General features: G+C 54.9%; 4 protein-coding genes and 1 pseudogene across 12 annotated transcripts in view; 2 read left to right on the top strand and 3 right to left on the bottom strand.

The window, feature by feature from the left end:
* NUDT17 (nudix hydrolase 17) overlaps window positions 1–543 on the top strand; it is a 3,008-nt gene extending 2,465 nt beyond the window's left edge. For both annotated transcript variants that reach the window (XM_036234971.1, XM_016143103.2), the window contains exon 8: window positions 2–543. In XM_036234971.1, coding sequence (XP_036090864.1) covers window positions 2–92 — 91 coding nt within the window. In that variant the 3' untranslated portion in view covers window positions 93–543. The remainder of the gene's footprint in view (window position 1) is intronic.
* Window positions 126–9,451, bottom strand: PIAS3 (protein inhibitor of activated STAT 3). Of its 6 annotated transcripts, none has more exons than XM_016143065.2 (14): window positions 9,151–9,451; window positions 6,099–6,516; window positions 5,860–5,944; window positions 5,577–5,627; window positions 5,311–5,401; window positions 4,682–4,816; window positions 4,345–4,450; window positions 3,754–3,827; window positions 3,461–3,621; window positions 2,567–2,700; window positions 2,318–2,486; window positions 2,025–2,158; window positions 1,799–1,836; window positions 126–1,292 (listed from the first exon to the last, which is right to left on the bottom strand). In XM_016143065.2, the coding sequence occupies exons 1-14, from the start codon at window positions 9,436–9,438 to the stop codon at window positions 1,026–1,028; spliced, it is 2,151 nt and encodes a 716-aa protein (XP_015998551.2). In that variant the 5' UTR covers window positions 9,439–9,451; the 3' UTR covers window positions 126–1,025. The 6 variants fall into 6 exon arrangements, 5 of the variants coding, with proteins under 5 accessions (XP_015998551.2, XP_036090860.1, XP_015998543.1 ...); XM_036234967.1 differs by having other exon boundaries at window positions 3,461–3,537; XM_016143057.2 differs by lacking the exon at window positions 9,151–9,451 and adding an exon at window positions 8,439–8,554.
* LOC118612895 lies at window positions 8,696–12,488 on the top strand. Of its 2 annotated transcripts, XM_036234970.1 has the most exons (4): window positions 8,696–8,969; window positions 10,860–10,978; window positions 11,084–11,315; window positions 11,422–12,488. In XM_036234970.1, exons 1-4 carry the CDS (start codon window positions 8,804–8,806, stop codon window positions 11,463–11,465), a joined length of 561 nt encoding a protein of 186 aa, XP_036090863.1. In that variant the 5' UTR covers window positions 8,696–8,803; the 3' UTR covers window positions 11,466–12,488. The 2 variants fall into 2 exon arrangements, with proteins under 2 accessions (XP_036090863.1, XP_036090862.1); XM_036234969.1 differs by having other exon boundaries at window positions 11,084–12,488.
* Window positions 12,421–27,338, bottom strand: ANKRD35 (ankyrin repeat domain 35). 2 transcript variants are annotated; one of them, XM_016143037.2, is made up of 14 exons: window positions 27,218–27,338; window positions 22,129–22,259; window positions 21,298–21,386; window positions 20,867–20,931; window positions 19,721–19,778; window positions 19,458–19,528; window positions 19,033–19,139; window positions 18,449–18,633; window positions 17,809–17,846; window positions 15,643–17,658; window positions 14,021–14,110; window positions 13,706–13,771; window positions 12,995–13,092; window positions 12,421–12,513 (listed from the first exon to the last, which is right to left on the bottom strand). In XM_016143037.2, the coding sequence occupies exons 1-13, from the start codon at window positions 27,254–27,256 to the stop codon at window positions 13,033–13,035; spliced, it is 3,015 nt and encodes a 1,004-aa protein (XP_015998523.2). In that variant the 5' UTR covers window positions 27,257–27,338; the 3' UTR covers window positions 12,421–12,513; window positions 12,995–13,032. The 2 variants fall into 2 exon arrangements, with proteins under 2 accessions (XP_015998523.2, XP_015998533.2); XM_016143047.2 differs by lacking the exons at window positions 22,129–22,259; window positions 27,218–27,338 and having other exon boundaries at window positions 19,721–19,981; window positions 21,298–21,349.
* LOC118613148 lies at window positions 20,282–20,400 on the bottom strand (annotated as a pseudogene).

The following is a 27,338-nucleotide window of genomic DNA, read 5'->3' as shown; positions in this document are numbered from 1 at the left end:
GTGGAGCTCACGTGGACCCAGGGTGTGCCAAGGAAGTGCAGAACGCGGACCCCCGTCACACAAACCAGGAATCCGATAAGCCAAGTGCTTGATCCCCTCCCCAGCCGACCTTCATAACACTCACAGAACATTCACAACCTTTATTATGGGTAAGAACTTTGCTACAACTTTGGGAGTAGAAAGTAAAATTACAACAGAGGTCCTAGGCCCTGGGGGAGCCTGAGAAAGGCGAGTGGGGAGAGCACGAGGGCCCTCCCGCCTCCCAGGAAAGGTGCAGAATGAGCCAGACCTCCCAGGGGCGCGGGCCACAGCCGCTAGGGCCCCAGGCTGCTCGGCCAAGAAACATCATGAACTTAAATATATAAATAGAGGCCCAGGCGACAGGCCCCGCTCCCAAAGCCCTGGGGATCGGGGCCAAGGCCTGTCGCCTCCTCGGTCATACTGGGAAGCAGGAGGTGGGGGAAGTCATCTTTGGATGTGTTTTGGTTTTTCCTGTTTATGTACAAAAATCTGCAACCCAAAATAGAGTTCTCTATCCACGTGTCTGCCTGTCTCGGTTTCTCCACCTTTCTGTTTGGCCAAAGAGGACGGAATGGACACGAAGAGACAGTGGCTGTGGGGAAGGAGCCGAGCCGCGGGTTGGGGGGACGGGAAGAGAGGGCATCTGGGGGACACCCGAAGGGCCTCTTCCCCGTGAGGCTCCAGACAGTCAAGGCCGAGGATTCAGCCCTTCCCCCGCCTCACACTGCACCCCATCTGCCCCCCACTGCCTAGGTTAACAGACCCAAAGGACTGTGCCCGCCATCTACAGAACAGTTCCGAAAATAGAACCCAAATGTCCTTAAAGAGAGGTTAAATATTAATCCTTCGGGTGCTGGCCTTATCAGGCCAAAAACAAGTGTCCATGAAGGTCTTTCTGGCCTTTGGTCAAACCCCCTTGAGGGGTGACAGTGGCCAGGGGTCTGGACTCCACAGCACACTTGCTCAGCACTGGGGGACGGAGAAGCTTCCGTAATGCAGGGGACTCAGTCCAGGGAAATGATGTCTGACCGGCAGCCAGCCAGAGAGGGCCCTGAGGGCAGAGGTCCTCCGTGCCCCTCCCTCAGGGGCCCTCCAGGAGCCACGATGCTACTGACGCGGCCAGGAGGGGGTGCTGGAGTGGTGCTGCGGTGGGGGCTCCCCAGTGTCGGGGCTAGAGGGCCCAGGAAGTGGGAGGGGGTCCCTCGGTACCGGAAGAAATGGCCCAGGGCATCCTGTTCATCTAGCGAGGTGATGACGGAGGGGCCGTAGTGCTGGGAGGGATCAAGGCACAGTTTGAGCTTTCATCCTGACTTTACCCACCTCCCGTCACTCGACTCAGAGCTGTGTGGGCCACATCCGACCCTCTGGACCCCAAGGTTCTGAGAAGCAGCCTGTCTCTGGCCCTCCCCACCCTGACTCCCCGCCTGGAGAAGCCCCTCCGGCCTGCTCGGTTCTTGGCCTTGTGGGCATCTAAAACGTGTGGGCTGTCCGGCTGGGGCAGGCGCGGTGCCCGGGTGCACTCGGGCGTGGGGGTGAGCAGGCAGGGGCGGGGCTCTAAACCTCCAGAGACAGGACAGTAATGAGGAAGACCCGATGGGAATCTGAGGAAGTCCCAGTGGGGCCTGGGAGGGACCTAAACTGCTTGCGTCATGCCCCCTTTCCCTCGGAAAAAATGATTTAGGTCTCCGGGGAAAATGAGGGCGGGAGGGCACCCCTCGGTGCCCAGAAAGGAAGCGTCAGAGATCCGAGATCTTTAGGGAGGAGGAGGACCACTTACCTGACTCTCGGTCTGAAGGAAAGAAAATAAATCTAAACCTGGCAGGAAAAAAAAATCAATATCAACCTCCAGTCTGACCCCTTCACCGCCAAAAAACCCAAAGCAGCTCCTTGGACTGTGGCCCTTTGCAGAGACAACCCCGAAAGCTCTGAAGAGGAGCAGGGGTTCTGACCTGGTTCTGGGGAGGACATGGCGGTGTAGCCCCACCTTGTGACCAGTGTCCTACCTTGGATGTCGGCCCCCAGTGGGAAGGCGGGTGGGTACTCAGGCAGTGGGAGACTGGACAGGAAATCCCCGCCCAGCGTGCCCATAGCAGGGCTCCGTAGCACCGAGGACGGCTGGTGACCAGATGTCAGTACCCTGTGAGGGAAGCAGGGAGCTGGTAGCCAGTGAACCACACATGCCCTCACCCGGCTCAGCCTCCCAGGTACCCTCTCTGCCCCGGGCTTTGCCCAGCGACCAGAATGCTTCCTGACGTCTTCCTCTGTCCCGCTACAGACTCAGCCTACTTCCTCATACCCTTTGCTTCCAGGTAGGGCCGGGATGGCAGCTGAGGTGACGGGGCAGTGCTTCTTGGTCGGGGGAAGGTCCTCCTCGTCTGATGAGCTTTCTATTGTCAAGTCAATAACTTCGACCTTCTTCTTATTCTCTGAAGGATTGCCCTCTTGGACTGGGCTGTACTGGAGGCCTATGGGTGGTAAGGAGACTGTGTCTCAGAGAAGAGGCCATCTAAGACTTAGCTCAGCTGGGGGACAAGGGGTCACTCACCATCCAGCCCATACCCTGGCGGGGGGCAAACCTCAGATGCCTCCTTCTTGGGTTTCATTGGGCACCAGGATCCATCTTCCATGAACTGGATCTCATCGCAATCCGAGCAGGAATTAAGAATCTCCATGAATAACCTGGGGGAGGGGGAGAAGGGACTTCATGGGGCTGGGAGAGGGCCAGGACAGTGGCCAGGGAATTCTGCAACCCACCTTCCTGAACCTCAGCTTCCTCATCTTCAGAGTAGGGCCTATCCACCCTGCTGACCTCTGAGATGTTAGAATCAAATAAAGTATATAGAAGAGCTCTGCAAACTTCAAATGCTACGTTTTAAAATAAATACATTCTAAACACCTACTTCGTGTAGCACTAAGGCCAAGATGAAAGGAACAGAGATACGGGACTCCAGAAACTGTCTTAAAAAGGGAACAAGAACCACAGGCTCCGGAAGGGGATGAGAAGCAGCTGGAGCAGCACATCTGCCCTCAAAAGAACTAGGCTGCTGCGCTCGGTGGGAGGTCAGGTAGTGGTTACAGGCGATCTATTACACCAGCTACAAAGCTATGTTACAACACTCCGATACGTTGCAGCACTTCGATGCCTTGGCTCTGCTGCTTACAAAACAATAGAACTTTGAGCAAAATACTCAATCTCTCCAGGCCTCAGTTTCCTCACCTGTAATGACAATACCTATATCACAGGGTTACTATGAGGATTCGACGAGATTAGGCAGGCGAAGAGCTCAGCACCGTGCTTAGTATATGGTAAGTCCTCAATGTTGGAAATATATAATAAAAGGGGCAGATCGTGTCTGTGTGTGTGTGGAGGGGGCTGGGGGGGTAGGGGTTCCTAGTGGCTGTCCCAGGTAGGAGGAAGCAGAATGCAGAATGGCCCTACCCATCAATGATTAGAGAGTCATAGGGAGCCTTCTTGTCGCACACAGGACATGTCCACGTTGGCTTCTTCTCATTCATCTGTAGATACAGGGCAGCATCAAAGCTCTGCAGGTGGGCGCAGGTGAGGGCGCGACAAGGGACAGTCAGGCGCATCTTCCCTAGCTGAGGAGAGAACAGTTCTCTGGTCAGAGTCCCCACACCCCAGAAAGCCTCACTCTAGCAGCCCAAGGAACCCTCCTCTGAGTCCAGAGGCTTAACGCATCCTCCACCCCGTCTCTGCTCCTTTGTACCCACCGGGCACATGAGTGACACCCGGAGACTTGTAGTGGCCACCTCACTGTCCGGGTCAGCGGTCAATTTCTCCTTGACTGAAACAAGAGTGAGGCCAGAGCCAAAGGGTTAGCAAGGCTGGAGGGACAGCTGGGAAGAGGGCCAGTGGGATGTCACATGGGGGTGGTCTGGGACCTGGGAGATGAAGGCGGGGCTGGGGAGGGAGATTTCCCCATCCCTGAAGACGCTTAAATTCACCCTGGTGGTACTATGGCAGAGATGACCCAGAGGGAATTACAGCACCACGAGAGGGCTACACTGGATGGTCCTTAAGACTGTCCAGTCTGGAGAACCCAGACTCCAGTGGGGATGGAGTGGGGGTCTGGGAAGTGCAAAGCAGATGTATAACCGGGAATGCGAGGGTGTCACTCGGCGCCTGGGATGGTCTGACCTCTCAACCGGGAAGACTGGCTAGGGGGGTCGGGGAGGGCTGGGGTCAATGTGAGAGGCGAGGTCGATTGTGTAAGAGGCCTATGGGCTTGACTATAAAGGCTGGAGGGCCAGGAGGACTTGGATCCAGATCAGAGAGGGGAAGCAGGGCAGGATGTTACTCACTCAGTGCCCGGGAGTGGTCGGGGTTCCGGATGCCCTTTGCTCTGAGTTTCTGTAGAAGGGTCCCTGCAGTCAACTGCCTCACCAGGTACACAGACAAGGAGTAATTCTACTTGGAGGCGGGTGGAGGGGGACGGGGAGAGACGATTAGCCTCTGCTTTGCACACCAACCCCCAACACACACGCTTTGTCACATAAGGACCAGAGACAGCGGGTTAAGGCAAAGAGACCATAAAGAGTAAGAAGTTTCTCGAACCCAGGACACCGGGCAGTTCCCCTCAATCCCACAGGCTCCTCCCGCCCCCCACGCCCCCCACCCACCGGCCTCAGCCGTACTCACCCGTCCAAACTCAGAAGACCAGTTGACCACAATGGTGTTGGGAACCGTGGCCGAGAGTCGAGCCAGGGGTGTGATGTTGATGGGGCGGCTGGGCCTCTTGGGCTCCGCTCCGTTCTTGGTGGGGGGAAGGTAGCCCTGCGGAAGGGAGGGACTGGTCAAGACATCTTGTCTCAGGCTAGTCAGTCCCCGGAGGGAAGGCTAAGCTCACGCACTGACCAAGGAAAAGGGGCCCATGCAGTGACTCACAGAACTGGGGCACTATCCAAGGGCTGTGTGTGAGATTCACTCCTGGGGGGGAAAGGAGACCTTAGTCACTGACCAAGGAAACCGGAACCCACTCACTGAGTTCCAGAGGAGGAAGAATAAAACAGGGACGCCCCACACTGTCCAGCTCTCGCTTCTGGGGTCATCACTCCTGAGAAGTCTTTCCTGAACCTTTGGGTTGAACAAAAGGCCCTCCTCTGGGTTCTGACAGAACCCTTGTTCAGCACTATCTTAGAGTACGGTGATTCAATCGGCAAACTGAACACCTACTGTGTGTCAAGCATGTCTCTTTCATGACAGGTTTGTAGTTAACATTTAGGAACCGAAACGGGGAAGGGGGTACTGCAGAAGAGCAGAGCATTTACCGGCAGGGGGCACAGTTTCCCATTGACCTTGACGAAGAGGTTAGGGGGGAAATAATCCTCCTGGGGGCAGCTGGTCTCACAGAGACAGAACCTGGGAAGAGATGAGAGTGTATGAAAGGGCGCGAGGCAGTTCCTCGAGCTGAATCTGGCAGAGAGGCAGGAAACCTCAGAAAATTAGTCGTGGGCATATGCAGGCCTCAGCATCCGACAAGAGACCCAGGGCTGAGTGGAGGCGGCAGCCTGACGGGGAGGGAGGGTCGACTCACCTTAGCTGCACCTGTATGGTATAGTCGCATTTGGCTCCTGGCAGAACCTCTCTGTAACAGGGAGGGGGAGAGAGGGGGCTCAGAAAGTGGTCCCTGGACGGCAGGGGTGAACAGAGGCACAGAAGTTAGATGGCCTGGGGACAGCGAAGAGACATGCAAGAGAATGAGAGACAACACAGGTACAAGAGGACGGACAGGGGGGAGAGCAAGACAGAAGAGAAGAAAGAGAGTGAGGCCAGGGGTGGTGACCCTGGGATGGCACAAAAGGCCTGAAGGGACGTACCTGGACGTGAGAATCTGCTGCACTTGCTGGGGGGTGAGGGCGAAGGTAAAGTGCGCTTCCTCAAACCGCTGGCTCGAGGTGGATGCTGAGGACGGAAAGGGGCGGTTATTCCCAAGCCCACACGAAGGCAGCCACAGAAGCTGCCCCCATCCCGGGCTGCTGACCCCACAGGACTAAAGCCTAGGAAAGGCTCGGAGGCGTGCAGTCCGGGAAGACTGAGGGACCGCAGAGAGCCGTACCGAGGGTGGTGGGCCGGATGAGCTCCCCGTAGACTTCATAGAAGGGCAAGGGTTTCATGGTGACATCGGGGTGCACAGGCTGGGGCAGAGGGGGGTGCATGTCCACTTCGCGCTTAGGGCCCAGCAGGGTGCCAGGGGCCAAGAGGGCTGGGGGGATGGGAGCTAGAGGACCAGGGGAGCCTACAGGAGGGGTGCCAGGGGGCAGAGAGAGCAGGGAGAGGTCCGAGGGCCCCAGGGTCTTCCGGGGGAAGCGTCGGCGGTAAAGCTCCTTGATCTTCATCTGGACACTGGGGGCGCAGCTGGACTTGAGAAGGTGCAGGGCCTTGGCCAAGAGCTCGTGCTTCCGTCCACTCTTGTTCCGGCCAGCAAAGCCGAGGAGCACCTGGAGCTCAGACACCCGGAAACTCATCACCATGTGCTGTGGAGAACAGAGAAGCTTGAGAATCCTGATCCTACCTTACACAGGCCTGTCCTACCAAGGATGCTGGGGCTGAGCCACCAGGTGGGCAACGCCACCTTCCCGCCAGCACTGATCAGAAAGAGGCTTTGCGGCCAGTGGATTACTGCCAGTCAACCTGGCCAAAGGGACACCTCAGTCTCATTTTAGCAACCTTCACGTCAACCTCACCACTATCCCCAGCGTTTGCACAGCCCTACCTCTCTGTGCCTGGAACTCAACCTGGCTGGGGCAGAGGGCAGGGTGCAGACAGCAAGCTACGCTCAGGCAACCTGAGCCCGCCACAGCCTCCCACCTCACCTCCATCCCTGCCTTGGGCCTGGACTCTCCTTTAAGCTGCTTCTCACCTCCCCTGATGTTTCTCAGGCCCTCAGACCAATCCCAGCCCCCTGGGAAGAGGTTTCAGGCCAGACAGCCCCACATTGAAGAAAGGGACCAGGTGGATGGAGGACTGTGCCCCACAGCCCATCCCTCCCAGCACCTCAACCCACCCCAGCCATTTCCTCCAAGCCTCTGAAGCTTCTGTGGCCAGGGTTTCAGATCAGGTTCAATGCTCATAACTCCCCCAAATCCTTTCTCAGGGTATTTACATGACCACCCCTCCCTCAGTCCTATTTTTATGGAGAGGAACAAGACCAAAACTTGGAGTGAGGTGGTTAACAGTGAATTGTGGAGTCCAAGTATCCTTCCTGTTTACCTATTTACTCCATCTGCCAGGAACGAATATCCTGCTTCTCTCCTTCACAGAGAAAAGAGAGTGATCCTCCCACCCCTGCCTCTACGGGGGTGGAAGAAGAGAGGCCATATCTCTAAACAGAGGCCCTGGAAGGAAGAGAGGGCAGGCGCCCCATAACCAGGGTGAAGGACCGCCGCTCTCCTAAAGGCAGCTGGGCAGGTGACTGCACCTATGGCTCCATCTCAGAGGGAAGAACAAAGCCAGGAGGTGAGGGGAGGAACCCAAGGTTTTTCTTAGGTTCCTTGAGATGTCCTCAGACATGGTTACTCTCAAGGCTGTGTGGCGGTGGGAGGGCACCAGAAGCTCTCTCCTTAACGGACTCCGACCTGTGACTCTCTAGGAGACGGTGCCACAGGCAGGCCTTGCTAGCCCTCCACATGTCTTCCCCTCATAGGACGCGCCTCATGGCTTTGGGCCCTTTTTGAGGGCTGGGATGAAAAACTTGCCCCTCTACCTTTCTGCCCACCCTATTTCCTCTGCCCTGTCTTCATGTACTCGTTATCTTGGTCGAGACTCCCCCTTCCTATTCTATAGTTTCACATTCCCCAGTCTCTCTGCCCGGAGATACCGACTCGACGGGGCCGGACCTTCCCCAGGGACTCGGGGATGCTCCTTCCCCACCCCTCGATCTAGCGCCCTCGCAGCCCCGCCCCCTAGATCTCAGCCGCCCACTGGTACTTCCCTGGGCTCGGATCCCAGGAGCAGCCCTAACGCCTCTCTCGCTCAGCTGCATTTCCCGGAGAAGCCTCCCGCACGGCTGCCCCCCAGGCTCACCCCTACATCTGCCCCCACTGTCGCATCCCCTGGCCTTGATCGTCTCGCCCCCTGGCGCCTCTACGGCAGGTCTCTCCCCGGCCCTAGCCCTGCCTCTGCCCCTGCTGCTGAGCCCGACTCCTGCCCCGCGTCCCCGCCCCCTGCGCCGCGGCCCGCAGCAGCTGCGGTCCCCCTCGGCCCCACCCCTCCATCTGCCCCGCGGCCCCGCCCCCGGGGCCCGGCCGCAGCCCCTTCCCCGCTCGCATCCCCAGCAGCCGGTGCCCGCCACGTCTCCGGCCGCCTCCCGCGCCCTCAGCGCCCAGTCTCTGTCGCTCCCCCGACTCGGGGGACCGCCGGGCTCGGTCTGGATGCGGATGGGGGAGGGGGCCGGTACCTTTAATTCGCCCAGCTCCGCCATCTTGAGACATCGCAGGCGCCCGAGCCCGAGCCCGAGCTCAGGCCCAGGGACCGGCGCACAACTCTCCACCCCGGCGCCGGCCGCAACTGGCGCCTGCTCCGCCCCGTCCGGCCCCTACGCCTCGCCTTCGCGGCCCCGCCCGCCGCGCTCGGACGAGCCCCAGCCCCAGCCCCTCCCACCGCCCCGGCCGCGGCCCCGCACGGCTTTGGCCGGGATGCGAGACGGGTGGACACCGAGGGAGTGCACGGCCCGGAAGAGCGCGGGGTCCCCGGGCGCAGGGGGAGGCGGCGGGCCACAGGGGCCTGGGGGAGGGGGCCTTGCCACGCCGGAGTTGGGAGCGGATGAGATTTCAGGGGGCCAGAGAGCCTCGAAATACCGAGGGGGAGTACCGAGAACGGCTGCCTCTCGGGGAAATGGGGGAGGGGAGCAAAGTTCCAGAATACCCTCCTCTTCCTCTCTCCAAGTTTAACCAGCTAAAAGCTAGAGTCCTGCCAACTCGGGAAACGGGTGAGATCCATTTTAGGGGAGCTATGGAGTCGTGAATAGGTCATTCCAAGACGGCTGTTCTCCAGCTTTCAGCCCCCGCCCGCCCCGCCAACCCCCACCGCCAACCACGGTGCAGCTCGGGGTCCGGCCGCAGCGCTCCAACTTGGCAGCAGAAAAGTTTGGTGCGCAGAGCGTGACTTACCGGCACGGCGGCGGGGAGCGGGGCGGGCGCGCGGCCGCGGGGCTGCGGGGGGGAGGGGCGGGCGCGGCTCCCGCCGGCTGCGCGGCTGGACGTCGGTCCGGCGGCTGGACGCTGCGGTCGCGGCTCCGCCCGGTCCCGCGCTCGGGCTGGGGCCGCCCCCTCCCGGGGAAGCCCGCGGGGAGCGCAGAGCGGAGGGAGGGGCGGAGTCTGAGGCCGGAGAGGGAGGGACTCGGAGGCTGGCGCTGGAGAGATTAACTCCTCGAGTGAGTAGGTCCGGAGGGTGGACATCCTCGGAGCTCAGCGTTTTCACTACCACTCCGCCCCCTCGCGCTGGTGTACGGGTCCGGGGCTGGAGGCATGCTGGACATGAGACCGCGGGGACCAGGGATCTGACCGCGTGAAGAGGTTCCTACTCCGACAAGACTCTCCCTGGGGGAAAGGCCTGGGCTGCTAGAATCCAAAGCTACCTAAGCCCTAACTCTCCCTGTGGCCTCCCACCCCCTACCCCAAATACACGGACGGACGCCAGAGACCTCACACCTTCGGTGTAGCTGAAGGAGTACGGAGGGGAGGTTTTCTTGGCCCGAAAGAGCATCTTTCTGCCCTTTTCTGAACTGCTTCCCCTCTTTCAAAGCTTTGGACCTTCCAGAGGCCCCATTCTCAACCAAGCTGATCACTCACATGCAGGTCTCGCCAAAGCACCAACTTTAGGGCAGTTTATCCAAACTAGGTGCTCACAGCAAACAGTATTTTATAGTTAGCTGGCTGGGACCTAAATGATAATGCATTTGTTCAATAAATATTTGAATGCTCTAAAGAGATTGTTAGGTGCTTAGGATGTAGAAGTCTTGCAAGAGTTTTCAGCCTAGCAGCAGATAGTTAAACCTATAATCAGCATTCAGAAAGAGTGCTTTAATAAATAATAGTAAGAATTCTCTCATCTAGTTTAAACCTGCAGTGTAATCCTCCCCATGGGACCCCACCCAATCCACAGGTCTGCAGGTGCCAGCCTATCCATATCCCAGGTACCTACTGAACTGGACTATGTCCAACTACCTAGTGGATCTTGTCCCCAGGGAAGATATTTGCCTCCTCCTGACACTCAGGTTCTTTCCTTGCTTTGCTGCCAGCAACCGCGGGAACTCAGCTAAACTCAGGCTCAAGTTTGCTAATCCCAACTGTTGGCTCCAACACTTGAGTTGTTGTTGTTGTTTTTTTTTTACCCCTGTTCATTCCTCTAGATCAAAAAAAAAAAAAAAATTCTCCGGATTAGTTTGTATCTTCTAGAATTTTCAGTGATTCCAAGGGAAGGAAAATGAGATTTTAAGAAAGAGACTGGAGAACTCTTTGGGGGGGCATGGATACGCTCATTATCTTGACTGTGTATATATGTCAGAACTTGTCAAAGTATACACTCATAAGTAGGTGCAGTTTATTGTATGTCAATTATAAAAGAGAGAAAGTCAACCTCACCTTAATTCCTAGTGATTTCGTGAAGGAGAGATCCGCTTTAATATAGTTTATTTGAGGTTATAAGTTCTAACATCCCTACAGGATGCTAGAAAACTGGGAGCCACAGCAGCCGACTCTGATCCTATGTGCGAGCTCCATGAGGACAAGAGCCTTTTTGGCGCCAGTCACTCCCCACCCCCAGTGCCTGGCACATAATGGACTCTTTAAAAATCAGTTTAATAAATTGATGTTCCCAGACAAAGGAGTGAAGCTGCATATCAGGACCAGGCTCCAGACCGAGGGCATTCCAAGACAGTCTGAACCCCGTCGTGGCCCGCCAAGCTTCACCCATAAACTCCTACATCTGCAGGATGCGGTAACAGTTTACAGGGTTGCATAGAGGGAGATCATGCGGGGAGAACAAGGGCTGGGGAAGGTTCCACTCCTGTGATAACCTTGACATCACTGACCCTTCCCACAGCGCAGCCATCCGGGGATCAGCTTCCAGGAGCCCCAGAGGGGGCCCAGGGCCTGGCTGCTGTCATCAAAGCTGTTTTCTGATTCTGACTTGAACTTAGCCAAATGGTGTCCCCTCCGCAGACCCTTCTCTCCGCAGTTTCTTCATTCTTCCCACCTCGCGCCCATATTTAACAAGGAATGCAGCAGTCCTTTACCCTTCTTTGGTAACTCCAAGAGCAGGAAGGAAAAGAGAGGTCCGTTCCCCTTCGTAGAAACGACTGGGACCTTTTTGATGCTCCTCCTCCGGCAGCTGCCCCCCTCTCCCTTTCTCCATCGACCCCTCTCGTCTCGTTCTCCCAGCCTTGAAGCAGCGCTGTGCCCATCTACCCGCACCCCCGCGCTGACCCTCGTCTGCTGTCTTCCTGGCCCAACCCTGGAACCAGACTGCCGCCCGCGTGTTCCACGGAAGCCCCTCCCCACTCCTCTCTCACCCCAGTTCAGCGTCTCTGCCGCCGAACGGCTGCTGGCTGACCCGGCCTCACCCAGCAGGGGGCGGGCTGAGAGAAAGAACCGGGAGGGATCAGCGTCTGCGCCACCAAACGCCACCAAACCGAAATTCGAGATTTTGGAGCGCCTCACTGCCTCGGGGTCACCTAGCAGTTTAGCTGGTGAACGGACAGGAAGGAGAGGACACCCACGGGAAATGCCCAAGAGAGATACATTTTTTTTTTTTTCATTCTGAACAGAACTGGAGGGAAGAGGCCAACTTTGAGTATCCCTTTGTCCCTTTCCCAGGAATCAGACTTTTCATCTCTCTTTGCACCTGGGGCAAAGAACACTGACCACGTGAGACTATGTGCTTCAGATCTAAACACGCGATTTAATACACGAAAGAGTATTTTAGATTGTACATCTCAAAATCCAGGTCTCTCAATTTCACCTCAGGAGTCCCGAGGTAGAGAAAAATTATTAGAGCTGTGTCTGTCAGTAATAGACAGACTCGAGAAAGAGAAAGGAAGAGTTTCAATCCCCATTTTCACATAGCATAGCAGAGAATAGACTAGAAATAGTAAGGGCACTTACTATTTCAGATGTGTACACACAGGATGTAAAATGTACTTCTTACTATGGATCATAATCGAAGTTTGAAAGCTGCTGACTTACAGGGCCATTTGTGATGAAAAAGGAATGAAAAAGATCCTTTCCTCCACTCCCCTTTAAACAGAAAAAAATGATGATAACCCAGTACCATTCTGCCTCCCGCGTTATTTCCCACGGATCTGGCTTCCATCCATACCTCCCCTGGCCACATCCACGCTGATTCCAGGGTTCAGGTTCTCAGGTCTGGGGTCCATACTGTCAGATGAAGCCCCACCCACACTATCCCCGGTGGCCAACCCCCCACCCACCACGCCCGAAGGAAGTCTCTGGCAGCCAGGATGCTCGTATTTCCTGAAAGAAGAAATTTAAGAAGGAATTGCATGCACTTCCACATCCTCAGGCCCCTCCCACACATGCCAGGATGCTAAAGGGGATCTCCTCTCTCTTGACTGGAGAGAATGGCCATCAGCACAGGGTCAGAGAGGAGAATGGGGGATGACTACTCTTTGGGTGAATGGCGTAGGCTGAAGGAGAGATTCTGGAGTTTGTAGAGTCCCACCCCAGGAAACAGCTTTGTGCTCTATGCCAGACCTTAGAAGAGTCACCCAGCTCCCTTATTCAGTCTCCATCCCATGGCAGCCTCCTAGAGCCTACCTGCTCACTGACCCCTGACTCAGCGGTTCTCTATATGTGGCTTCTCAATTAACCTCGCTTCAAATACTCTATGCTGTACAGGGCTCCCCAAAAGGGGACTCCAATGCTCATCCTTAACCTCCTTTCCCAAGTCCTTTCTCCAAGCTCCTTCCCTCATCACCCTCAAACCACAACTCACGAGGGAGAGACCCCAGCCTCCTCAGGGCCCAGGCTGCCTCACTCCTGTATGCTGAGGATTCGCAGTAGGATATTGTACACGTCTTGTTCCATGTAGCCCTGTAGGTGGCAGGAAAGAAAGAAAACGGAAATGAAGAACAGAAAATGGGTGGAGACAGGCGAGAGAGAAAGAGAGAGAGAAAGAGAGAGAGAGAGAGAGAGAGACTCTGTGGTATGGCGGAATGCTGTTTGCTGTGAGCCCTCACAGTATTTAACTTCTCCATGGCCGTTTCCTAGTCTTTATAAGGAAGGTGAGGATGTCTGCTTTTCAGGATAGCTGTGAGGGTTATAACTATGCATACGAAACAAAGCACCTGGTACACAAATGTTCAATTCTTTGTAGTTATTATTATTTCTAATAAAGGAGGAAGCCCCCCACCTGTTCTTCTTTGGTGAGGGATAAGCTGGCTCAGGAGGGAACTGAGAAAGGGCGTAATGGACAGAAAAAGCCATAGAGCAGATCAGGGGATTGAAAAGGAGAGACAAACACCTCCTCCCCTCACACTCGTGCACAACTTCTCTTGATCTGCCTCATAAGGTCCAGAGATCTGGCACCAGAACATCTAAACTCCAGCCTTCTGAGAAATGACGAGTATGTACAGGTAAGAGAAGGGACCCCAAATGCACTGCCCTCCGCCCAGCTCTCTTGTTCTCTCCCTCCCCCCATGCTCACCTGAGCAGCATTCAGCAGGTGGTTCCTATAGGTGGAGATGACCTCTTCGTGGTTCTTCTGGGAATCCTGGGAATGAGCATCAATGGGGGTTTCGTGCCCAGTCTCCCACACTCACCCTGATCCCCCAAGCGTGAGGAACAACAGGACGGAATGGTCAGCTGGGCCAGGTAGGCTCCCGTGGCCCATCACAGGCCCAGCCTGGACCACTGGCCGGCCAGGCCTCTGCAATTCCCAGGATCTCTCCCGCATAGACGTAACTTCCACCGCCCACCCTCTTCTCTAGCGTTGTCCATTTCCCTGTGGGCCAAAACGTACCTGCAGCTGCAGGGCAAGGCGAGCATTTTCTCCCCGAACTGCTAGGACTTCCTCTGAAAGCTGCTCCAGCTTTTTCAACAACTCCTTGATCTGAAGCCCAGAGGAGAGAAAGGGAACCAGAAGACCCAAGTCATTTCTCACTCCACCACCAACCAGGAGCAAGGTTGACTTCTTCGATTGCGTATTTAACGTGTGCCAGATGCTTTTACACGCCTTGTCTCTTTGAATAATCCAAACAGCTCTACTTCTGTTAAGACAAGTACTTCTCTACGGGAAGTATCATTATTCACATTTCGTGGTTATGGAGCCTGAGTTAAGTGCTTGGTCAAAATCATACAGCTAATAAGCGAGGAAATCATGGTTTGGGCCAAAATCTCTTTGAATTCCTGGTCCATTCTCTTCACTCTTTATTGGATCCCACCCTACTTCTGACTGTGGGCCATGGAGGGAAATAGAAATAGGCTTCTGTGGTTTGAGAGGCTGAGGCTCATTTGTGGTGAATGACAGCCAGCAGCAGTGGGAACGGTGGCAGTAAGAATAATAACTTTGAGTACTTACCGGTTTTGCTCTTATTCTGAGTAATTTCGATATAATATTTCACGTAATCCTCACAACAATCCTATCATTATCTTTATTTTATAGATTTAAAAAAAAAACTGAGGCTTAGAGACTCAGAGGCTTAGAAGATGAATCACTAAGTTTGGAAACTGAAATTCAGACCCGGAAGATCTCAGTCTCGAGCCCACTGCGCTCTCTCCTTCCGCCCGTTTGTCCTCTTTCGTCTTCTCCTTCGACACCAACACGAAATCCATCTTTGACGAGCTTCGCCCCACACCGATCCCTGTTCCGTATAACATCCCTTCTGTCTTCGGGCACCCTATCATCTAAATTGTGTCCTCCCTACAGTTTTGAGTCATTTTAAAGTCGGTCATGTACGCAAATTTTAATAAGTCTGACTTCATTCGTTTCACAAGAAGTGCTAGGATTACTAAATTCATTTGCAAAGTGATTTTTTTTTTTTTAAGAATTCATAAGACACATCGCCTAGAAATATGTAGATTTACACTCGCTTTGGGAGCAATCATTAGGAAACTCGAGTACCTAACACAGCGGTGGTCGAACCTTTTTCCTTTGCCTGGCACCCCCTTTGCCAGTGAACGGCTTTTGCAGAAAGGCACTCTGAAGTGGGAGGGGCGGCCAGGGGTAGTGTCTCCTCTACTTTCCTTCACCAGTCAGCCCTTGAGTCATCTCCTCAGAACCCTCACAGAACCCCAGCAACCGGCCACATTAATCAGACCTCTTCTCAGGCTAGTAGAATATTTAAGTCAAAAGCCTAAGTAACTACAGTACCCCACCAGCGGCAGCCTTGCCCACTCCGCTTCTGCACCCAGAGTCCCGAACTTTAATTCCTAAGTCCCCTTCTCTCTTCTACACATATCTCGCCTCCATCCTCAACCGCGAAGGCCCTCAGACCCAGAAAACATGGTGTGGTCTTTGCGGATGACTGGTGTTCTGTTTGCGGGGGGCATTCCTCCGACGAAACGAAGGTAGATGCAGGCGAGCAAACCCCTAAACGCGCAGAAGCGTTCCGCGCCGCTCCCCGCCGCTGCGGGGCTGCTCACCTTGGCCTCCTTGTCCCGGCAAGCCCCCAGCAGGTGCTCCGTCTTCTCTCTGAGCAGCTCGGCCGTTTTCTCGAACTGCTCCGAGCGCCCGCGCAGCTCGCCCGCCTGGCGCTCCTGCTCCGCGGCCCTGGCCGCCAGGCTGCCGCTCCTGCGGCGCTCGTCGGCCACCGCCTCGCGCAGCCGGCCCATCTCCCTGCAAGCCGTGTTATACTTCTCCAGCAGGGCCTTGAGCTCCTGGCCCCACGCCTGGGCCTGCGCCACCAGCGAGCCCCGCGTTTTCTCGTGCTGCCGCAGGCTGGCCGCCTCCCGGGCCCTCAGCTCGGCCACCTCCTCCGTGGCCTGGTAGAGCAGCTTCTTCAGCTTCCCGATCTCCTGGCTCTTCCCGCTCATCGTGGCCTGAACGGCCCGCAGCTCTTCCTCCAGCTTCCCCAGGTCCTGCTCCAAAGCCGCCACTTCGGGGCAAGCTGGGACCTTTGACGAGGCGCCTGGCTCCCCACGTCGGGCGGGGGACCCCCGCAGCCGCTGGTTTTCCTCCTCCAGCCGGGCCAGCACCTGCTGGGCCTCGCGGTGCCTGGCCACCAGGGTGCTGATGCAGGCCTGCAGCTCCTCCAAGGGCTGGGTGGCTGGGTCCTGGGCACTTCCTTTGCCCACCAGGTCTGGAGGCAGGCAGTCCCACAGGCCTCGGAGGCCACTGCTCTGGGAGGCCAGGCGCTCCCGCAGCTTCTCGGTGGCCTCCTTCTCCATGGCCAGTTCGTCCGTCAGCAGCCCCACACTCCGCCGCAGCTGCTGGAGCTGGACCTGCGCCTCCGGCTTGGGCACGAACTCCCGCTGCAGCCTCTGGCTCAGGGACTGCAGCTCCCCCTGCAACCGCTGCCGCTCGCGGCCCAGCGTCCCCAGCTCCTCCAGCAGGTTGCTGTTGCTCAGCCTCAGTGCGGACACCTCCTTCTCCAGCGGTCCCTTCGCCGGGCCTCCTCCTGGCATCTGTTCCCCACCGGGGGCGCCTAGAGGCTCCCCCCGGGCCCCCGGAGCCCTTTGCTCCCTCCCGTCATCCTCTTTGGCGATGGTCTCTGGGCCCACCTTTGGGGCTCCCTCTTTGGGTTCCTGGGCAGGGGCCTCAGGTGTTTCCTCTAGTCCCGCCTTTGCCCGATCCAGCCTCACCAGCACCTGCTCCAGCCTGGCCTCCATCTTCTCCCAGGCAGCCGCCGCAGCCTCTGCCTGGGGCGTCCCCAGAGCTCCTTCCAGGACCGGTCTGGACAGAGCCCCCCAGGCAGCATCCTTTTCCCGCCACACGGCAGCCAGTTCCTCCCTCAGCTGCAGCAGGAGCTGGGACGTGGCTGCTGTGCCCACTGCCTCAACCACTGCGCCTGCTGGTCGGGCCCCTGGGGCCTGGGGCCCCTCCTTCTGGCCAGCAAGCAGCTGCTCGCTACGATCAGGGCCCAGGGCCTGTCTGCCGTTGGCAGGCAGTTGTTGACCTGTGACGTTCCCCATGGTCTCTGACCTTGGGCTCGGGAGTGGCCTCTGCTCTTCTGGCTGGGACCTTCCGTGGGCTTTATAAGGGGTCTCCTCTGGGGCCGAACCCTCAGCCTTCTCGGGAGCCAACACCAGGTCGGCCGCAGCTGTGGCTGCCGCCTGCTGCTGCTTCTTTAGCTCTCGTATGCGCTCAGCCAGCAGGTCCAGGGGACAGCCCTGCTCCATGCCGTCTCCTCCAGGCCGCAGAGCGGAGCCCTGCCCTCCTGGAGCTCCGGGCTCCTGGCATAGCAGGAGCCCCAGCTCCTGCACCTGCTCGCGGATGTGGTTCTCCAGGCCCAGGTAGGCTGCTGCTTGAGCCTTACACTCTTCTTCCTTTCGCACGAGCTCTTGCTCCAACTTAGAAACTTTCCGCCGCTCCTCCTCATACTTCCACCTCCACTCGTCTGAGCATGGGTCTTCGTCCTCCTCATCCTCCTGCTCCTCCTCGGGCTCTGCTTTCCATGAGTTCTTAGGTGGAGAACCCACCCGAGGCTCAGATGGAGGGGCCTGTGTAGAAAATAAAGCAGTGGAGGAAAGCCAGACACCTCTCCCAGCCTTTCTCCTCCTAGGCTGTCCCGACACCCCATGCAGCACTGCCTGGGAGAGCCCAGTGGGTGGCCCGGGGTGGATCGGAAGGGGAGGCACTTAGGGGCCTACCTTAGATGCAATATCCGGGTGTTGGGCTAGCCCCTGACCTGTATAAAAAGACATGGGGAAGATGAGAGCAGAGACAGACCCCAGGTGCTTCTAGCCCACACTGTGTCTTCAGACCCTCTGAGAGGAGTGGCCCCGCCCCACAGTGTCATAACTCCTGGTGCCAGCAGTCAGCGGGTCCCTAACTACCCGCGACCGTGGTTTCCTATCCCAGAGATGTGCCCACTCATTTATTTTGTTCACTCACTCATTGGACAACGTGCCAGGCACCATTATAGGCACCAGGACACCAATGGTGAGCAAAACAGAAATGGCTGGTCATCTGAGGGGTTTACCGTCAGCTAGGGGAGAGCGAGATTGACACCCGAATCGCACAAAGAGACGTACAATTACAATTCAGAAATGCTGGTGATAACACTGGTCAGAGTCGCCTTCAGTGAGAGATGAGGCTTTGCTAGGAACTTTGTGACCATGCTTTTGGGAATGTGGGGTTATCTCGTAGCAGCAGCAATAAATAAGTAAACCCTCAACTAAACTGACAATTATTTGCCAGATGAATTATGTCCATGGGAACACATGGGATTCTGGGATAATCTAAGATTATGAAGGAGAACCTCCAAGTCACAAAAGGGCCTGGCTTTACCTCTCCGCCGCCGGCGGCTCAGGGCCTGCTGCAGCAGCCTGCACAGCTCCTTGTCCTGAGTGCGCATCCCGTAGTACAGAGCATCGTGCCCCATGCTGTCCACCGCCCCCACGTCGGCTCCGTGGCTCAAGAGCAGTTCAGCCACCTCGGCACTGCCTTTCTCACAGGCCAGGATCAGGGCCGATCTGTGGGTTGGGACGAATCTGAGCACAGGCATTCCCCGTGGAATCCAGAAGCCCTGGCTCCAGAAATTCCACTCACAAGCTTGGCTCTCCCTCCGTGTGGGCAAGAGAACCCCAAACCAACACCAGCCAGAGACAAAGCGTCAGGCTAGACCAGAACTTTTCACATGTCATTCCTTGGAGCTGCAGCATCAGAAAGCAGGGGCCATTTGGAAAGGCTCCATTTTCCTCTGCTTTATGTATTACGGTTCTGCATGAATTCTTTGTTGGAAAAAAGGACCAACCTGCCTTCTTCCCCAGTGTGTGTGCGCGCGCGCGCACACACACACACACTTTGCCCTGTGGCTCCCTTCTAGGTTGGTCAGGGTCTGGATTTGGGGTAGGAAGAAGGGAAAGGCTCACTTGTCATCCTTGTCTGTGACATTGACTCGGGCCCCTCTCTGCAGCAGCTGTGAGCAGATGGCTGTGTGAGCACCCAGCGAGGCAACCATCAGGGGTGTGCGTCCGTCCTGCACAGATTGAGGAAAAAAGCTCCGTGAGAAGCCAGGGGGAGCTGGCGTTTGACACAATCCTACCAACTTCTCTCTCCTTGCGCCTATCTAGGAAAAAAGCCCGGTCCCGGGGCTAAATACTCCTTTTCCGAGGGTTGGAAGCTCTCCAGAAGGTAAGGCTTAGCTGCTCTGAGAGGAAGAGGGGGAGGGGCAGGGTGAGGAGGAAGAGGAGGTGGCCCTGCACAACCCTGGGTCTCTGAGCTGGGCCAGTCAGGCTCAGAGAGAGCAGGAGCCTCCCAGTGGAGGGCACTGCCCAGCCGCCCAGCTCACACTCACGTTATCCAGGACGTCCAGGAAGGCTTCGTGGTCACACAACAGGAGCACACTGGAGGCACAGCCGGAGGAGGCTGGGGAGGGTTGAGGGACAATTAGGTTAAGGGGAAGCAGGAAGGACACCTAGTCCGACCGTGACCCAACATCCTCTGCGACCATTTAAGCAGCCGGCCCTGGCCTGCCCTTCCCGGCAGACGTCATCCTCCCCTCCCTTCCCACCCTACGGTCCCTGCGTCCCTGTTTCTCACCAGTCCCCTGACACACACCTGCCCAGTGCAACGGACTACGATTTTCCGCATCCACAGCATCTTCGTTGGCACCATGCTGCAAACAGCCACCAAGGGAAGCAGCACGGAGCATGGTGTTAATGTCTCCATCCCATACCCACTGTTGGGCAACCAACTTCTGTATTACTATGGGGAAACGTGGGAGGACCGTGGCTTTGACCAACTACTAGGCAAGCGCAATTCATTTCTCGCAGATGATAGGCAGCCTTGCATTTCAGCCCTGGTGCTTAAACCTAGGGCCTAAGAAAAACCAGATTATAGATAAGTAAACAAGCTAAGGAAAAATAACACCTGAGTCCATGACTGGTACTCTAGGATCATAACTGGGGAACTTGGAAAGAGCCGAGAGGAGCAAAAGCAGAACGGCCACTTGCCCAGTGGCCTGTTGAACGGCGCCTTTCGTACTTTTTTATTTTTTTTTTAGGCGAGGCAACCCTTGGTTGACCTCACAGATCGTGAGGCCCTTGTCAGCTTACAATCCCTTATTTTACTTGAGGCCCTTGTCAGCTTACAATCCCTTATTTTATTTATTTATTTTTACGCCTACAGCACCTGGTCTTCCTAGATGGTCTCCCATCCAAGTACTAACCAGGCCCGACCTTGCTCAGCTTTGGAGATCAGACAGGATTGGGCACGTTCAGGATGGCGTGGCCATAGACTTTTTGTACTTTCGGGGACTTACTGATCAATTGTCCACATGCCATTTCACGTGAATATTTTTCTTGGTGCCCCGAGGCTACCAACTCCTCAAAATCAGACAGTAGGATGTGGGTTTAATTTGAAAACCTCTGCCCTCCTTCTGCCTGTGCGTCCTCACGGCCGCTAGTCTCTGCAGCGGCTGTGCGCATGGCAGAGCTCAATCTATGCGTACTAACTGATGCGCAGTCGGTCCCTGGCAACTCTGCTATGTGACCTGCCCTCGGGCACAGCATTAAGCGTGGTGCCTGCACATAGCAGATATTAAATAAATGTTTGTAAATGAATGACTAAATGACTACCAGCTCTCTTATTGGGGATGAGAAGGGAATATTTGACCAAATGTTGCTTGTGACATCAAGAGAAAATAGGAAAGCTCTGAGTTCACTTCCTCCCTTCACAGGCGTAGTATGGAGGAGTTGCTCTTACCTGGAGCAGGACCTTGACACATTGTGGCTGGCAAGAGATGGTGGCCAAGTGCAGGGCGGTGCTTCCTGGAAAGAGAAAGAAGGGGAGAGGGAGGTGGGTGGCCCCATGCATGCCGGTGACTCACAGGGAGGGAAGGCAAGAGACCAAGAGACGCACAGATAATCAGAGGGAGATTAGAGAGAGAAGCTCTCAGCCACACAGGGCCGGAAATTCCTGTTTCCCAAGTGCCTGGTACTTGGGGTGGAGGTGGGAAGCGGGTGAGGTGTACCCGGCTTGCAGGGAGGGGAACCCCTCGAAGGATGCTGGCCAGAACTTATGAGGCCAGAAGCAGGGGGCTGCGGCTGGAACCCCCAGCAGGGGCCAGCACCAGCCCCCACCGCTGCCGTAGAGGGAAAAGTGAGCAGCACAGCCCGGTGCTCGGTCTAACTCACCGTCTTCGTTCTTGCTGTTGATGTCGGCCCCGTTCGCGATCAGTATAGTCAGACATTCTGTCAGGCCCTTGGAGGCTGCCAGATGGAACCTGCCAGAATCAAGGCCGAGAGGCAGAAGGATGAGGGACCAGGGGATGAGGAACAGGAGAACCTTAATAAGCACTGCCTGCTTCGCTCCCTTGCCCTGAACTCAATCCCAAAAGCAGAGAAGGAAACTCCCCTGGCCTGACTTCCGAGACAGAGAAGGCCAAACAGGTGGCCTAATGTCATAAAGTCAGAGGAAGCTGGAAGCAAAGACAGGAATAAGAGCTGCAGGTCTCGAGCAATCTCAGACTCTTGCAGGGGTGTCCACGGACACATCACTACTGGGGCGCGGGATCCCTAGCAGCCTGAAGGTGCCACAGAAAGGGTCAGTGGGAGCAGAGCAGAGGGCTGGCGGCCGACCTGGGCACAGACAAGGGGTAATATCCCTTTTGTCCGACTCACTCCTCCTAGTCATGTGACTCCCGGTTACCACTTCGCTCTGAATTTCTCAAGCATACACACCTTCCTCCTTATGCAATGAAGAAATACCCTATTTAGCGTATGTATCAATTTTCTCTTCGTTTCATGGGCTTTATGTCCTTTTGGGGGTCAGTTTTTTCCATCTGGGTGGAGCCGAGGGGCAACATCTTCTTCCCTCACTTTGTGCAGAGCCAGATATGCAGTAAACATTTATTAACACAAAGACGGTGCTAAAGTTGTAGGCATTTCCTGGTCCTATAGCACAGTCGGGTTTGGAGCTTTCAAAAAGAACCGCATGCCAAGGTGGGGCCAGGAGGACGGACTTACGGGGACTGGCCGTTGGGGTCTAGCTTGGTGGGTCGGGCGGACTTCCTGGAGGCCAAGGCAGCCACGCGTCCCACGTCCCCCCGCTGCACAGCTTCCAGCAGCTTCTGATCACGGCGGTTCCATCTCTCCACCTGGTTCCAGAGCCACAAATGGCGCGAATACAGGGGGTGGGGGTGCAGTGGAGAAAGACAAGGAGGAGGTGTTTAGGACGATGCCAGGCAAGGGGACAGGAACATCCCCGAGGTCCTTTCAATGTTCCACAAGTCATTTGGCCTAGGTCATTTCAACCTTCTTAGGTGGGCCAGTTAAATGGTCACCAACTCCTATGGCACTGAGTGCTGCTGTCCGTTATTGCCAGCCCTGGACCAAAAGGTGCTTAAACTACTGAATTAACAATCATTTTTGAGTGCCGAATGCCGAATATTGCAATTGTCTTTTTAATCATTAACACGGTTACTCTTCAGTGCACTGGGAGTGAGCCTAGCCTCACTCTCTAGGTCTTGCTGGAGCAAACTGAACCCACCCCTTGTTGGGCTCACGTTGCCTTTCACCATCCATCCCATGCAGCTCTGCGTTTTGCCTTCAGATATTTGAGAAATCAAGGCACCTCGCTTCGTGGCATAGCCGGTTCAAATACCTAGCCATACCGTTTCTATCCCTTGGCTTTGGGCCCCAAAACCAGGAGGAGGAGCAGAGTTTCGATTTTCCCATCTCGCATCTCTGCCCTTTATCTAGCCGTACTTCCCCTTCCCTGGCAACCATCACCAACAGGCAAAAACCAAGGTCTCTGGCTGGGCTAGAGGAGGCAGCAAGGGGCGGCTCCCCTCCTCCTCTCCCTGTTTCGTTTCCTGGGAGGGAGCAGCTGTCCCAGAGACAGCCACACCTGGCTGGCACGCATTGTTCTATCATTCCAGCTTGACTTCTGCGGGAGGTGGGGCAATTACCATAATTAGAAGTATCGCAGGGTGTGAAAGAGAGAGCTGTATAAAAACACCCAGGGCTGAAAGCCTGGTTTGATCCAGAGAGGGAGAAGCAGAGGAAGAAGGGATGCAAAAATTTGATGAATATTTTGTCAGCCAGCCCCCGAGTTCAGTTCAGGGCCTGGTTCAGCTACTCTTTTGGTTCTGTGACCTCGAGTAAGCCATTAAACACCTCTAACCTCTTTTCTCATCTATAAAATGTGGGAAATAATAACTACCTCATCACGTTGTGAGTATTGAATCAACGAATGTATATAAAATCTCTTTATAAACTATGATGAGCCTTACAAGTGTATTGCATCCTTATAACAAAACAGGAAGTGACGGGGATCGTTATGAGGTGTAATCTCAACAAGGAAGAGGCTATGGGTGGAGGTGGGGAAAAATAGGGTCTATGGAAGCCAGCTAACTCATTTTCAAATACTGTTTACATAGCTGGGGCAAATTACTCAGCCCAAACAGGAAAGGTTTTAAATGCCCCAACCATAAAATTATCTAGGGTACATCTACCCTAGAGGTAATTCTCCAGGACAGTACTTGTAATCCTTCATAGGCCTTTCAAGTGCTAGTTCAGTTAGCCTCTTGACATCCCTGGAGAGTAGGTAGGGCTGATATTATTTTATCTACTTGACAGAAGAAGTCACTGAAGCACACTGAGGTCAGATAACTGCCCAGAGTCATACCACAAAATGGTGGGGAAATTGAGATTAGAACCCATGCCACCTGATGATGCCCGGTCCCAGTTCTCACCACCGAACCACACCACTAGAAAAGGATGGAAGACGGTTTACCTATTTCCCAATAAACGGTCCGAGACTGCCTCCAAGGCAGAGCCACCCACACTCAACAGCAACTTTCTGCACGAGAGTCTCCAAACAGGTTAATTCTCAAAGGACAAAATAAGCAAAATGACTGCTCCACATACCAACTGACTGAGATGTGAGAATACATCATCCGCTCTACCCCGGGGGCCAGGTCACTCTCAGAAAAAGCGGAGACCTAGAACGGCAGCTCCGGCACAGAACACTGGCAAGACTGACCTCGGCGAGAAATCCTCTGCGTAAAATCCCGATTCTAAACCTTTATATCCTTGTGAATGTAGACATGTAATGACTTCTCTGAACCTCATTTTTCTGATGTTATAACATCGTATAAAGCACCCGGCACTGTGTCTGTCATACAGTAAGTGTACAATAAATGTTGGTTCCAGTTCCCACACTTCCTAGCCTTGCTGGGCACATTTTGGATGTTCCCGGGCTCAGAATTCTCCAACCATGGGAGTGGAAGGAAGAGATTTTGTTCATATCAGCCGGTGCTTAACAGCCAGGCCGTGTAGTCGCTAAAGTTGTTTCTTAGCGATGTAGATACTTGTCCTCCCACCCATATAGTTCTAAATCCAGCCGATTTACTTCTATAATCTTGTTATACAAAGGAGAATTTTGAATAGGTGGAAATTCTTCATGACCAAACCTCTGCAGAGCTAAGGTGAAGAAGACAGAGAGAGGCTTCTAAATTCCAACATCCAGTCCATTGCTCACCCAGCACCTTGAAAAAGAGGCGCTGGATTACCATCACAGCCTCGAGGGAGCAATCACCAAATTAATCAGCAGACTCAAATGCAAGGATAAGCTTTGCATTTCTCTAGTCACATTAGGGGGCCTTTGTAGAAGTAATTGCGGCCTGTCCTTATCTCTGGCTGTATGCCTATAAGCTTCCTATCAAGATGGAGCACTCTAACAGTCAAGGAAGAATGACTATGGCTGTAAGACAGATGAAGAAATGAAAGGCTGCCCTGGGGGACCCTGCGATTACTCCAGTTTTAAAATGCAATTGACATTCCTCTAAACTGATCCAGTTCCAACTGTTTAAAGCTATTTTCTGGTCCACTTCCTACATAGGCAGAGTAAGCTAATGTGTAAGACACCCCCAAAGGCATCCTTACTCTACTAAAATAAAATGAGATTATAAAAGCTGGGTTTTGTTTGTTGAATTTCCTATATTCTGGAGAATTTATATTCATTTTTAAATGATCGCTGATCTTTCAGTCCTTATCTCAATTTGAGAGTGCAGGGCTCTGGCCCCAGACCCCCGAGGGTGGGAAGGGGGAAAGCCAGGCTTTGAGAGTGGCCAAAAAAAATATTATCACACTATTTATCTGATAAACACATCCAGAGCAGTTAGCTACTCAGGGAATGGAGGAATTTATTATACGAAGTATAGGACAGTTTTACGAGGAACGAATTTGTAGTTGAAACTGGCCTATTTTCCAGGTTTTTATGATTTCATTGTGACTGAGGAAACAATTTTCTTTCCATCTGGAGAGTTCTGAATCCACTCAATTTATTTCCTATTATCTTATGCTACTTCCTATAACCTTATACCAAGAAGAGTTTAGAATGGGAGGAAATTCTTCACGGCAAAACCTGGGTAGAGCTGGGGTAGAGAAAGACAGAGAAATACTTTCAAATTCCAACATTCAGCTCATTGCTCATCCAGCCTCTTGGAAAGGAGGCTCTAACCAGGGATGGGAGAATCAGGAAGAATGAAATAGCTTCCCCATTCCGCAAGAGCAGACAGACTACACACACCCTCAAGGGAAGGGCAATGTGAAGGACTTTCGGTATCGAGGAAGAGTCCACGTGAATAAGAAAATCGTTGTGAGTTCAGACAGAGTCTAGATAGCCTCTGTTTTGGGTACCAATAGGAGCTATTCAGTGGAGGCCTTTTGGTTTGTTGATCGACGTGTAGAAACCAAATGGAGAAGCAAACCTAAGTGGGACAAGGACAGGCCTCAACAATTCCCTCTCTTGCCTCATAGCGCGCTTCCAGGCTTCGGTGGCCTGCCCATGCAGAGGGCGCTTAAGCGTTTCTCACGTTCACTTGTGAATGACATCACTAAGTCAGGTTAGGCTAAGCGGTATTAGTACAGGTAGTTGGCAACTTCACTTCTAAATGAGCCATAACTTCAGTCTCCACAGAAAACGCCAACTCCAGGTTGGGGTTTTTTCTGTAAGAGATCTTCAGAGAGAAGAATCTATAGCCTCCTTGAGCCACCACCTTCTGTAATCTGGGAGAACGTGGGACGCAGAGTGACTTCCACTAGGAACTCTCAGAGTGTACCCACTCTCCTCTCCTCCTCTCACCATCACCTTTCCCACACTCCGTCAAAAGAATCAGAGAGTACAAGCCCTTAACAACTGGGTGAGGGTTTAGAATGAAGGAAGATGCTGGGGAGAAGCAGGCAGAAGGCCTTGACTGGCCCAAGAACCGGTCTGATGACCAGACACTGCGGTGAACTGGCCGGGATCGATTCTGCAGGCAACTCACCTAGTTCCTTGGGGAGCAGCCAGGCTGCTCTGCCTCCTCTGGCAGTGCCTGTCGGGCTGGCCAGACTGCAAGATTAACCCACAGAGGGCAGGCGGAAGGAGGTCGGGGCAAAGGGGGGAAAGTGGAACTGAACGACCATTGGACAGAAAGGGGCAGAGGTCGAAGGGGAGAGAGAGAGAAGGCTGCCGTCGTGGGAGCGCCACGTAGAAAGAGGTTTGGAGCGATGAGCCAGCAGGGAAGAAGAGAGGATGAGCGTGGAAGTGGCGTGGGCGGAGAAGACTGTGAAGAAGGGGTAGGAGAGGCACCGGGCTGGGAGTCCTCGCTGGGCCGGGAGAAAACAGCAAGGGCAGGACCATACGGGAGGACGGGGTTGTGAGGACGGGGCAGGGCTCGAAAACGGGACCGTAGAGCAGGACTTGGGGAGAGAATGGAACTTGGGGCTCGGCAGGGGCTGGGGACAGGGCAGATAGTTGAGGGCGGTTTGGTACTGGGAGACAGAGCAAAAGTAGAGGACGGGGCCTTCAGGAAGGGACAGGGGCTGCAGGAAACATATCAGAAGTTGGGGGTGAGGGCCAAGGGAAAGGACCTCGGGGAAGCCACAGGCCGGGGGACAAGGTCTTGAGGAAGGCAGGACTGGCGGGCTGCATTGCGAAAGTGGAAGAGCTGGAGAGACCGATAAAGAGTAAAGGCAATGGTATATGGGAACGCGACGCGGGACTCCTGTCGCCACAGGGCTCGGACGCCAGCCCCATACCCGTCGTCTCAGATATTTCGGCACCTACCGCCACCTGTGAGCTGGAGCAGGAGAAGATGCGCTTCATGGCCGGTGCCAGGGCCAGGGCCACGGGGGGACGGGGACGCGCGGAGAGTGGGGCCACAGGTTTCCGAACCCACTGAACTCGG

This window comes from Rousettus aegyptiacus, unplaced genomic scaffold (assembly GCF_014176215.1).
Source record: "Rousettus aegyptiacus isolate mRouAeg1 unplaced genomic scaffold, mRouAeg1.p scaffold_m13_p_17, whole genome shotgun sequence".
Classification (NCBI taxonomy): domain Eukaryota; kingdom Metazoa; phylum Chordata; class Mammalia; order Chiroptera; family Pteropodidae; genus Rousettus; species Rousettus aegyptiacus.
Note: the sequence above shows the minus strand (reverse complement) of the source record. Positions and strands in the feature narration are given on the sequence as shown.